Source organism: Osmia lignaria, chromosome 3, assembly GCF_051020975.1.
Source record: "Osmia lignaria lignaria isolate PbOS001 chromosome 3, iyOsmLign1, whole genome shotgun sequence".
In the NCBI taxonomy this organism is placed as follows: Eukaryota; Metazoa; Arthropoda; class Insecta; order Hymenoptera; family Megachilidae; genus Osmia; species Osmia lignaria.
Window position 1 is genome coordinate 12573783 of NC_135034.1, and position 11928 is coordinate 12585710.

Consider the following 11928-nt stretch of genomic DNA (forward strand, 5'->3'; position numbering starts at 1 on the left):
TTATGAATTAATTCGAAGCTAATCTAACGCGATACAGAATAAAAAAAAGGAATTAATCCAGCATTCGTAAAAATATGAATTAGAACATTCTTCATTTTCGTGATCGTACTTGTTTAATACATATTGCTATCGTTACATACTAGTAAGTAAGTACACGTGTACCCACATAATTAGATTGTATCTATTATATGCGTATTCGAAATGCAAATTACTATACTACCAAGATCGATAACTTGAAATTACTCGCATGCATAATCCAATATGTATCTGTATTTATATATTATACACGTTTCATCTGAAATCTAAAATTTAAAATGAAACATTTTGCAAATAGTTTTAACGTTTGTTCACCTTTGCATCGAATGCTAATGAACTTGATAGATATTTAAGTTTAACATGATCTTTCATTCAGATGCAATTACAGATGCAGTACTTACGTATATTATCGTACACGTTATGCTGTACGGTCGCGGGTCCCTTGGTTAAGGGCTAGGGCGAAAGACAGAAGAGCCTGTTACCGTTTGCCTTTGCTCTTCCACGTATTCTACCCTTGTAGAACCTTCTACGTTGCACTTGACTGTACATACACTGTATGTATGTACAAGAACGTTGTATCTAGGCCAGTAGTACTCATCGCTTTCTTTCAAGTGATCCTTCAATTAAAATCGTATTACGGTTCAATCAATAACATTTCAATTTTATTTAAAATCCTTCAAATTGATACTATTCAAATTCCAACGATCAAACGTTTATTACACTTGGGAGCATTACCCAAAAAAAGTATTCGATCAAACTGAATAACTAAAAGATAAAGAGGACGAGACTTGTTTACATGAAGAGTCAATTTTTTTTTTTTTATTTTTTTTTTCCTTGGTTGAATACAATGATCAATCGATCGGTATGATTGAGATTGAATTAAGTATCGTCGATCTCGGTCACACGCAGTTTCAGCGTGATTTGACAAAAACGATGGCCCGAAATCTTGTTACGATCAAACTAAAAATCTCGCTTGATCCAGTCTTTTTTCTTTCCTTTCGTGTCAAAGCTACGTTATCTGGCAGAATTCGAAGGAAACGATTCGTTTTAAACTCGTAGACGATTAACCAATGTCGATGCTGTTTATAGCCTTATATTCTCTAGAGTAATCACACTTTGCTTCGATAACATCTGATCTATGAAACATCGGAGACCAGTTTTCATCCATAAACTCAAGTTAACTCTTCGAGACTCGCACAGATCGATCCATCAAGTCATTTTATTTATTTTTTGCTTTCTCAAATTATTGAAACTGAGCCGACTGTATTTGACTGTACATACGTCTCGAAAAGATAACTCTTATTGTTAGATTTTACAGAATGTTTCAAAATTAAAATTAAAATTAAAATCAACTGTTGTTAGCTGTAATTGACACGTAGTCATTTTATGTTGAAAAAAATTAAGATAAACGTATCGTATATGATATTTTGCGATACTTTTTCCTCGTGAAATCGTGTTAGACTGTCGATAAATTCCTTTTTTAATTCTTATATCTTATCTCGTTTTTACTAGTAAAATAGAACGACAAAGTTTGTTCATTTACCTTTTGAAACATCCTGTACAACGTACCTCCTAAGTTACTCAGTGTTCGAATCAACATAAAAACACATTCTCGATCACTTGTAATCGTATATCAAATCTTTCTATACCATACGACATACGACATACGACATACGACATACGACATACGATATAAATATCGAAGCAATGTACAGAGGAATGTCTCCTAAGAAAAATAATAGTAAGTAATAATAACATTGGAAAATCTGATAATGACGTACAGGAAGATCGATCAAGGAGGAAAGCAAAGCACGGGGTCAGAAAACCTTAATTCCAATTAATTATTAAATGAAATTTAATAAACAATGCTATTCATTTTTCATAGAAGAACTTGGATTTAACTTTGACGGGGTCTACTTTGACTCTAACATGATACCTTACTATAGTTGTATAAATAAATAACAGGTATGAGAGGAAATATAAAATTGTAAAAGTCATAGGTTCAATGAAATGTTGAGGCGTCAAAGTGTCAATATACAACGTAAAAGAATTTCGCAAAGCAACTACATTTGCTTCATTCTCCTCCCTTTCTTCATTTTTCGCAATATTTTTCTTTCTTTTCGTTTCGACTTTTTCTGTCCAGTGAACGCACGTTTCAATGTTGTTCTTTCATTTTCTTTATATCACTGAACACTTCAGTTTATTATTTTTCATACATTTACGACGAGATTCTACACTCCAACAAATATTTTTCCTCTTTTATATATTTTTTAATCGCAGTCTATATCACACTGGATTATACATAAATAAATAAATAATAAAAATCGGGATGCCGCGTGCTTTTCTTTTCGAAACAAGACCACTCTATAATAGTCTATAATATTATACAACTAATATAATCAATTTCGAAGATTTCCTCTTAGGCCATTTTTATATATGTATATATATATATATATATACACATACACACACTTGTTGGAAACGTGTTCCGGGTCGACTGTTGAATTAAAGCGCAAAATTATGCAAAATATTGTAACAAGTTTATCTAATTTTTCACCTTCTTATTAACTTTTCTCTAGTTACTCGAGAGGAATAAATAAATTTTGATACACGGACTTTGTCGACGTTCAAGTACTTCCCTACTACATATATACAGGGTATCGTATCATTCTCGTTAAAGAAGAAAATAAATATCAATTTATTATCCCTGAAAATAAAATACACGAGTATTTGAAAAGAAAATTTAAAAAAGAAATTGCGCGAGACACCCTGTACATACACTTGTGGTTATACATACTCGTAGTTCATACACGTTTTGCTTGTTAACTTATTTACTACTCGTCGGAGCCGTTATCTGAAACACGTTTAGTTGTAACAAAAGTTTCTTTAATTGCCATACATATTCAACTCGAACCTTCGATCCTATGTAACAAATACTTTTCTTATCTTTTTATTTTCCGATTTATCGGCTCGAAGTGAAATTCGCGCCCCTTCCTGCATTGTCCGTCTCGAACAATGAACGACTTACAAAGAAAAAAAAGAAAGAAAATAGTAGTTGCAATATAAGCGAATAAATATTAAAATACGAGGAACAACAAGTCGACTATAAAGATAGGATAAAAATGAAAGTTAATCGATAACGTTCCCTTCTTTTTTTCCCTTTTCTTTTCTTCTTCTTCTTCTTCTTCTTCTTCTTCTTCTTCTTCTTCTTCTTCCCTTAATTGTCGGTTGATAAAATTTATATTGGCTTAGGCCCTAAATTCCTATCTATGCTTCTCGATAAACTTTTAAGCTAGAATAAGTGACTCACACAATTCATAGAGTCGAATATTTTATTAATGCCAAATAGCTTAAAGTCAATAGGTCAAGTGTACATATATCACTTTCATTTTTATTTGACTTTTAATTTGATTTGTCATTTCGATACCGCATAATCTTTCTTTTTCTTTCAGTTTCGTTTTAACCAAAACAGTTTAATCTATTAAAATGAAAAAGAAAAAAAAAAAAATAATAATAATAATAATAACAATAATAATAATAAAAACGTGTAAGTAAAAAATCATCAGTCGAATAAGATTGGTACTAAAAATGATAATTTAATAAAAAATAAAAAACAGAGAGAGTTATTAATGTGAAATTTGTGTTAACGTTACACCCATTACTATAGTATCAACTTAATTAGTCGCCGGGTGTTTATGATGTGTTTTTAAAAACGATATACACAAGTTTCGGCGGTGATCTTAAACGAAACCTAATACACATTCTAACAATAAACTACAAGTTATGAAAAAAAGGAACAATTCTTATGTGAGCATATTCAAGACATTATGAAGGAAGTAGGTACAAAAATCACTTCGGTGATTGCAAAAATACTTCACAGACAGACAAACAACGACCCACGCGAATTAAATGCCGTTTAATTCTATTACTTACTTTATTTTTACATCCTTCATAAGGATTTCCACAAAAGTAACAGACCTCTACACACACCATCGTCGTTTTGTATACACAACATGTATACGCATTAGAAATATGCATTTACACACGAGTGACGACTCATCAAATAAAGTCCTTCTCATAGATAGTAAGTATGTAAAGGTAAAAGCTACACATGCGTTCTTGCCGAATACAATCAGATACGATGATTAATAAGTTGAATTTTTTGTCTCTTTTCTTTTTTTTTATCTTAATTGCATTAAGTATTTTTTAAATCACATTCTACATCGAGGGAACAGTCTTGCAACACAGTCAAAGTGTAGTTGGAAAGAATTGCATAGATTGTTCGTAGCTAAGTTTATTATCATTCCTTTGAAATTTCTTTTTCTTTTTCTTTTTCTTTTTCTTTTTTCCACTTTCTCCCGTTCCTTCTTTAAATATTTTATTTATTCAAATTGCATCAAACTCATTGCTTCGAGTGATATACTTTTTATATGTTCCCACCGGTAGGATAAAAAGAGAATGCCCCAAACTGAAAGTTCACTGGAGTTTTTGGTGAAGCACAGGTGTATACGAAATCATCCGATTGTAGTTGTGTCCTGTTCAAATTTGGTTCAGATGCTGATCTTGTGATTTTCGGCAATCCTCGTGAAAGACCCTCTAAACTAGCCAAAATTTGGCGAAATATTGGTCTTTCTTCTCTGGAAAATTTGATGCAATCTTCCGTCAGTCTCTTTAATGCTTTTGGAGTATCTGAACGTAATTTATTTAAATCGGGACGTAAATTTCCACGTCCGACCATAAATAGTATTTGATCCTTATTATTAACATGTGAATACGGTAATTGGCCAGCTAACAATTCAAACAAAACAACGCCGAACGCGTAAACGTCCGATTGAAAACTGTATGGATTTTCCTCTTGCATTCTTATAACTTCTGGTGCCATCCAAAGGATAGATCCGGTTGGTTGATGGAATTGTTGAGAACCAGACCACCTAGTCTTTGCTGTAGCCAGGCCAAAATCGCCAATCTTCACGGTAAGGTCATCGTGCAAGAATATATTGTTACTTTTCAAATCTCTATGGATAATGTTCTTTGCGTGTAGGTAATCCATACCTTGTGCAGTTTGTCTTCCAATTTCTATCAACGTGAATAAATCAAATTTCGTTTCAAATACGTGTAAATGTTTATACAACGAAGAACCTTCGCACCATTGAGTAACAATTGCAAGCTGCGGTTTGCTCACACATCCCATAAACAAAAGAATATTTACATGTCGTGTTTTACGTAATACCGCCACTTCGTTTTTAAATGCTTGTAACTGAGCAGCAGTAGGTATCTTAACGTTTAATGTTTTCACAGCTACCGGTCCATGCCAATGAGCTTTATACACCGTTCCAAATGAACCAGATCCGATACGAGCTCCAACTAAAATCTCATCCGCTGGAATTTCCCAATCCTCTATGGATTCTCTAGGTGCCAACAGATTTTTAGACGATTCGTCGGCTGATCTTGCTCTTTGTCTTTTCGGCCTCAAAGTACTAGTTGGACTAGCCTGCGTTGACTGACTATGTTTCGTTGGACTACTACCAGGTGATACTGCACTTTGCATAATACCAATTGGCCGACCTAAACTTTGAGATCTACTGTATTCGTCTAAATTACCGGATTCGCCGCTTGGTTTGACCATATTAAAACAAACATTAGGCGCTGAGCTGGAGCGATCTTGTTGTCCCAAAGAACGCGGATGCCTCTGATTCCTCGAAGGTGCTAGAGACGGAGACATACTTCTGCTTAAACCATAACCAGACGGAAGTTGCAGAATCCCAGCGGTACTCTCAAGATTATGCGCCAGTAACGCTTGGTAATAAGCGTCTTGCATACGTACTTGATGACACAAAGCCGGTACGCCTGCTGCACACCTTTGATGAAACCGATAATTGCATGTTCTACAATAAAATCCCTGAAATAGGAGTTTTCTACAACATTCACAAAACGCTAGCGAAAAGAAAGTCTTGCGCACAAAGTTATGCGAAATGGAAGTAGTTATAGGAAACTTATCCAAAATTTCCACAGATATTTCATCGCAGTCCAGTAAAGAGATGTCAGTGTCCCATGACGTGTAATATTTCGTATTGTCTACACCCAAAATGTATACCACGCACATTTCTGTAGTCAAATTCCTTAATTTCATCGCTTTGGCCAACGCGTCCCTCAATGAAAGTCCTTCGCGAACCTGTACACTGGTACGCTGTTGATTAGGTAAATAAGCCCTCAGTAGAGATCTCATCGGTGTTCTCTGACCCCTTATGGACTCCTTTGCTTCGCGAGATTCACTTTCTGACGTGGAAGCACTGCCAGATATTCGACTGGCATTCAACAATTCATTGAGCTTCTGTTCCTTGGATTCTAAATCATGCAACTTACTAGTTAGCTCTTGATATTCGTTCAAATATATAGAGGGTGGATGTTGAAATCCAGCAAAGCGGTTGTTCAGTGCATCAATGTTTTGTCGAGTAACGTGTATCACATTTTGGATATTTCTCAGTTCGTACCTTAATGGATCTGTATCTATATAACCATCTTCGGAATCGCTGAGCTCTCCCGATTCCGGGCCACTGCCTCGAGAAGAGGACATAGCAACGGCGGTTCAGCGAACATCCACCGTCGCAACAACGCCTAACCACGCACCAAGGAAGAGACGCCGGACAGTCAACCAGAATATCGTTAACCACTGGCAGGGGGGTGATGTGGCGGTACTTTCCGCTCTTGCCACCAGGGGGATCATCTGGAATTCCAGTTCTCGAAAGTCCTTCTGCTAATATTCATCTTACACATACATATTTACATATGTATACATTTTCCGACGTAAACATTAACTTTACCTTTGACGTTCCACTTCCAAAAGCAGGACTCTGCTACAAGATTAACTGGCAGACAGACATCAAAATAAAACACCAATTCTTTTCTCTTTTTCCTTATTTTCTCATGTCCTCTGCCTTTGTCGCCGCTAGATAATCTTTGCGAATAAACTTGTAAATTTATCTTTTTCGCTGACGATCACAGGAAAATAAGCTGGAACGATGGAGAAAAACAGCGGCAATGATAATACAGTAATTTTCTCTACCTCGAATCTAGAGCACGAAAACTTTATAACCATCTCATTATTGTCTTTCGTCCAACAACATTCTAATAATATGCTGTTTTTGTATTTTTCAAACGATTCTTTTGCTTGATAATTTCGATACCAGTTACCAGTTACTGCCGCGTTGAATTTTTCTCTAGTTCCTGCGTTCACCGCGTCATCGCGTCGTTTCTCTTCACCAGTACGATTTTCTTCTCACGCACCTCTTTCTTCTTTTCTATCTCTTTCTTTCTCTTGTATTCAAACGAAATTTTTCATTTCACTCTCCAATCCCTTGATCGCCCTGCTCTGCTTTCTTCTTCACTGGGAACACTTTGCGTAAAGAAATTGGCACGAGTTTTGCGTGATCAAGAACAGAGGCGCATGGTTATATTTCTTGAAACGCCGGTGCTGCCAGCCTTCTACGTATAACCTCTTTCCCCCTTTCCGCTGTTTAAATTCTATCTTTTTATTTTAAAAAGTTTCCTTACAGCTTTTTCGATATAAATAATATTATTACCTTTGTCGAATTTTACACATTTTTCAAATTGCATTCAATCTGATACCATTGTAAAGTTCACTTTAAAACACTTAAAAAATCTTAAATATTCATTGGAAAGATAAATTACAAATAATTCTAACAATAAAATAAAATAATTGAACATTTATCTCCGTTTTGTAAGCAACGTACTTGACGTTGTTACTATTGATTTAGATTTTACAACCTATTACTTAAAAATGGTATTTAATTAACACACTATATTCTGTCTTTTAATACGTAAAATGTAACGTCAGAAACTGTTTCCATCGTTGTTGAGGAACGATCGGTTCAACTATAAAACTATAATTCAAGTTCAATTTTTCCGTAAACGTAACTAGTACTACTCGTGTTGCGTTTTAACGTCACTGCAGACGTAGTTTGACGTCAGCAGCATATGGTACGGTTACCTAGGAAACAAAGGTCCTAATTGCAAAGGTCCTAATATATATATATATATATACTAACCTGGTAGAACAACCGAATTCGTTTCGAAATAGGTAAATCAATGTTGAAAATTCCGCAAAATTTTTCTCCGAAACTCAGTCGATAAGTTATCGAGTAGTTTCCACCATTTTTGTATAAATGACGCAATCTGATGAGACTAATTTTTATTGGCGATTTAATTTTGCAATTAAATTGTAATTAACATTTCAATCTGTAAACCAATCATAAAATGTAAGAATAAATAAAATTTCAACAGAATTCACTGTATCAGTACCACATATCATGATATTACCAACTCATTAACTCGTTAGACTTTGTACATACTTACTTATATACTTACCAGTTACCAGTTATTTTCCGCTAATGTAAGAAACAAGAATGGTAGTCGGTAAGCTTGCGTTTGTAACAGGTGGGTAAAAAATTGATCGTGAAAAAGAAGATTACGTTTAAAGCAAAGATTAATATGAAATATTGAAAGTATAGGCGCAGGTAGCGGTATAGGCAGAGAAGTATGCCGTACCTTGGCAGGGCAAGGAGCCAAAGTTATTGCTGCCGATCGAAACCTAAACAATGTTCAAGAAACTGTTGCATCTTTAAATGGTTTGTACATATACAGAGCAATTGTTAACGTTTTCTTTTTATAATACCATAATGTACTTACGTTTTACTATTGTTTTAGATTCCAATCATTTAGCATTGAATATAGATGTTGCAAATGAACAAAGCGTTAAGGGGGCATTTCAAAGTATAATAAGTAAATATTCAGTACCGCCAACTATTATCATCAATTCTGCAGGCATTACACGTGATCAGTTCATTTTAAAACTTACACAGGATGATTTTGATCAAGTGTTGGATGTAAATTTAAGGGGAACATTTTTTATGATCCAGACAGCAGTGAAAGAAATGATTGATGCAAATGTAAGCAAAGATAGCTCGATCGTTAATTTAAGTTCAATTATTGGGAAAGTAGGAAACATGGGTCAAGCTAATTATGCTGCATCAAAAGCTGGTGTGATAGCTCTTACAAGAACCGCTTGTTTAGAATTTGGACAGTAAGTATCGGAAAGTAATAACTTTACAATGTTCTCAGGTTAGAACACACTGTTAGATGTATATTTGGATTATAGATTTGGAGTCCGTGTCAATACAGTGCTGCCTGGTTTCATACAAACCCCCATGACAGAAACAGTACCCGATAACGTAAAAGGAATGTTTATAAAAAAAATACCTCTTCGTAGAATGGGAAAGCCGGAAGAAGTAGCAGAAGTTATTGTATTTTTAGCATCTAGTAAAAGTTCCTATATCAATGGTGCTTCCATCGAGGTCACAGGGGGAATGACCTGAATTTTTATATACATGAATTTGATTATAAGCGTGATTTATTTGTCTAAAATATATATTTAAAAATAATTACAAGCATCATTTTTTCTTTCCTTTAAGTTTCTTTGCACGCTTATGAGCTTTATGATGCGACTTGTTCTTTTCATCAATAATCTCCTTATATTTACGTTTATTATACTTGGAAAATTCAGCATCAGCCATCAGTTCATCCACAATTGTCTTTTTACGTTCTTTCTTCGTAAGACGTCCGGAATAATAATCCAACGGTGTATCGACAACTTTACCAATTTGAAAGTATTTTGGCAAAACTTTCAGATCGTTCTTTTTATAAAAATGTTTTGGATCTAATACCGATCTCATTTGAAGAACTTGAAGGTCGTGTTTAATTTCTGGAGTTATTTCAGGAGCAGGCATATTAAACCAGCCTGTACCCTTGGTTTTAGCGCGTTCTCTATGTTTTCTAGCTTGCAATTTTCTTTTGCTTACGTGTACGTTATGTACATATTTTAATTGCTCCGACCCAGGTTTGATAACACTATTTTTCATAATGGCATCTATTGCCATTACTTCTTGTTTTAAAGCTATCACATTTGGGGCCGTTTTATTATTTTTATCTCGTCGAGCAGTATTTGACCATCCCATTTCACTTTCGAATTCATCGAGATTAATGTCTTTTGACACATTGAATGTTATCTTTTTCTTTCGAACGTCATTTTCTAGTAAATTTTCCTCAATATCAAAAAACTTTCTCCGCTGAGTACCTGTTAAATTAGTAATACAACGTGAATACAACAGAACATTATTGTTAACCTATCTCAGGATTTTAACCTAAATTACAATTATATCAGGAACTACGTTTCATTACCTGTATCTTCAAAGTCGAAATCATCATCGTCACTGTATACTAAACGATCTCTCGTTAATAAATCTGTCTGACCTGTGGTATCTACAATAATATCCATTACTGGAAATAAAATAGAAAAAACAGGCAAATACCTTTACTCCGTAACTTTGAAATGTTATGTATTATGTGGGTATCTTTCGCAACAAGTTCAGACCGAAGAAAAAGGCGCTTTTTTCGATAGAAATGCACAGAATAATCGAGTAATCCTTAAAAATTTTAAACGCACAAGTATATTAAAGTGTAACGATTTTAATATTGCAAACAATGGACAAGAAAATTGTCAGAAAAAAGAAGGATGTTAAAAGTAAGTTTTTCCCTAACGATTGCGCGGTATCCACGCGAAACTACCACTTCCGGTTAAAAGAGATATATGTACGTATTTATATACATACAAGTTTTCCATAAAAGATGAATACTTGTTACGGATTGGCAATCGAAACAACGGAAAGAAAGCAATAATACATTACCAAGGAAAAATTGTCTAAAAATGAATGTGAAATTGTAATCGTTGGTTCCAGTGGAATAGAATGAAAGGTTGGAACGGTGGGAGACGGTAAACTGGGTATATCTGACCATGCACTTAATCAAATTGTTACAGTAACTATGAGTACAACGCCTTTGATCGTTTTATAAAGTTTGCAAATAATAAAATTCTGATGTATGTACATTACTTATAGATACATACTTAGATAAAAAATACATAGGTACTTGCAGTTTGCATCTTTTGTTTTCATAATACAAGTTATCAGTGATTTTTTATTATTATTATTATTACACAAGAAGGCACGTAATTTACGAATAAAATGATGATTTGTGATCGTTTACCATTTGTGTTACTTCTAAGTGGATTGGTGGCAGGATTAAAATTGAATGAAAAACCGGGGAAATTTGAAAACGTAGATCGGTTAAAGGTGAATACTAACATTTTGAGCTTATCGAATATTACCGAGGATCCTGATAATCGGTCAATGTCATTCCTATATGACTTAAATGTTTGGAACCCCTACACGATGGCAAAATTTTGGGATTTCGAGGCTCGTAAATTCTTAAACGTTTCAGCGAATTGTGAAAAGGACATGACAGAATATTTGACAGCTCTACTGGCAAAAGAAGAATGGGCATTAAAAAGCAAGTAAAATTAGTATAATACATATATGTATAATATTAGAAAAACGAGTTTCATATTATACACATACACAACACGTTCACAGATTCACACACAGTAGAATTATCTATCATTGTAATTTTTAGTGATATTTTAAATTTTTAGACACGAGAAAATGGCAGTATACTCACGTTAACGTTTATAAATACATATACATATTGTGGTAATAATGAAATACCTATTGCATAAAAGATTATTCCTTATCTGTAAATCACGATATTCGAATGCAATTATAAGGAAAGTAGTTTGAAGTTTTCATGGTATGAGGAAATGCGCAATTGGTAACGTATGTATTATGTACTATGTACGGAAGTCGTTAGAACACCTTAGAAGACAGGTTTAACCGTGATGGATGAGACTTTCTTCGGAAAGTTCATTTTTACAACTCTCATTCGCGTAACATTCACGAAATAACATTTTTAAGCAATCAGCGG

At 34.2% G+C, this 11928-nt stretch overlaps 3 protein-coding genes across 6 annotated transcripts; 1 reads left to right on the plus strand and 2 right to left on the minus strand.

Moving 5' to 3' along the window:
• Window positions 1-3607: 3607 nt before the first annotated feature.
• Raf (serine/threonine kinase raf oncogene) lies at window positions 3608-8044 on the minus strand. Of its 4 annotated transcripts, none has more exons than XM_076693213.1 (3): window positions 7617-8044; window positions 6858-7546; window positions 3608-6760 (listed from the first exon to the last, which is right to left on the minus strand). In XM_076693213.1, exon 3 carries the CDS (start codon window positions 6608-6610, stop codon window positions 4463-4465), a length of 2148 nt encoding a protein of 715 aa, XP_076549328.1. In that variant the 5' UTR covers window positions 6611-6760; window positions 6858-7546; window positions 7617-8044; the 3' UTR covers window positions 3608-4462. The 4 variants fall into 4 exon arrangements, with proteins under 4 accessions (XP_076549328.1, XP_076549327.1, XP_034194412.1 ...); XM_076693212.1 differs by having other exon boundaries at window positions 6858-7557; XM_034338521.2 differs by having other exon boundaries at window positions 3608-6381; window positions 6528-6760; window positions 6858-8044.
• Window positions 8045-8089: 45 nt separating this feature from the next.
• On the plus strand, window positions 8090-9489 carry LOC117610768 ((3R)-3-hydroxyacyl-CoA dehydrogenase). The gene is made up of 4 exons (XM_034338528.2): window positions 8090-8490; window positions 8565-8681; window positions 8761-9136; window positions 9212-9489. The coding sequence occupies exons 1-4, from the start codon at window positions 8460-8462 to the stop codon at window positions 9426-9428; spliced, it is 741 nt and encodes a 246-aa protein (XP_034194419.1). The 5' UTR covers window positions 8090-8459; the 3' UTR covers window positions 9429-9489.
• LOC117610766 (deoxynucleotidyltransferase terminal-interacting protein 2) lies at window positions 8983-11914 on the minus strand. Its single transcript, XM_076693256.1, has 4 exons — window positions 10722-11914; window positions 10291-10371; window positions 9499-10186; window positions 8983-9424 (listed from the first exon to the last, which is right to left on the minus strand). Exons 1-3 carry the CDS (start codon window positions 10903-10905, stop codon window positions 9504-9506), a joined length of 948 nt encoding a protein of 315 aa, XP_076549371.1. The 5' UTR covers window positions 10906-11914; the 3' UTR covers window positions 8983-9424; window positions 9499-9503.
• Window positions 11915-11928: the final 14 nt, after the last annotated feature.

What these genes read in the sequence shown, in the direction of transcription:
- Raf (XM_076693213.1), bottom strand. Translation starts at nt 6,610, where the DNA reads ATGTCCTCTTCTCGAGGCAGTGGCCCGGAATCGGGAGAGCTCAGCGAT.
- LOC117610768 (XM_034338528.2), top strand. Translation starts at nt 8,460, where the DNA reads ATGGTAGTCGGTAAGCTTGCGTTTGTAACAG. An exon ending in AACTGTTGCATCTTTAAATG is followed by an intron (nt 8,682 to 8,760) that starts GTTTGTACATAT and finishes CTATTGTTTTAG; the next exon opens with ATTCCAATCATTTAGCATTG. An exon ending in GCTTGTTTAGAATTTGGACA is followed by an intron (nt 9,137 to 9,211) that starts GTAAGTATCGGA and finishes TTTGGATTATAG; the next exon opens with ATTTGGAGTCCGTGTCAATA.
- LOC117610766 (XM_076693256.1), bottom strand. Translation starts at nt 10,905, where the DNA reads ATGGTCAGATATACCCAGTTTACCGTCTCCCACCGTTCCAACCTTTCA. An exon ending in TCATCTTTTATGGAAAACTT is followed by an intron (nt 10,372 to 10,721) that starts GTATGTATATAA and finishes ATATTATTGTAG; the next exon opens with ATACCACAGGTCAGACAGAT. An exon ending in TTTCGACTTTGAAGATACAG is followed by an intron (nt 10,187 to 10,290) that starts GTAATGAAACGT and finishes CTAATTTAACAG; the next exon opens with GTACTCAGCGGAGAAAGTTT.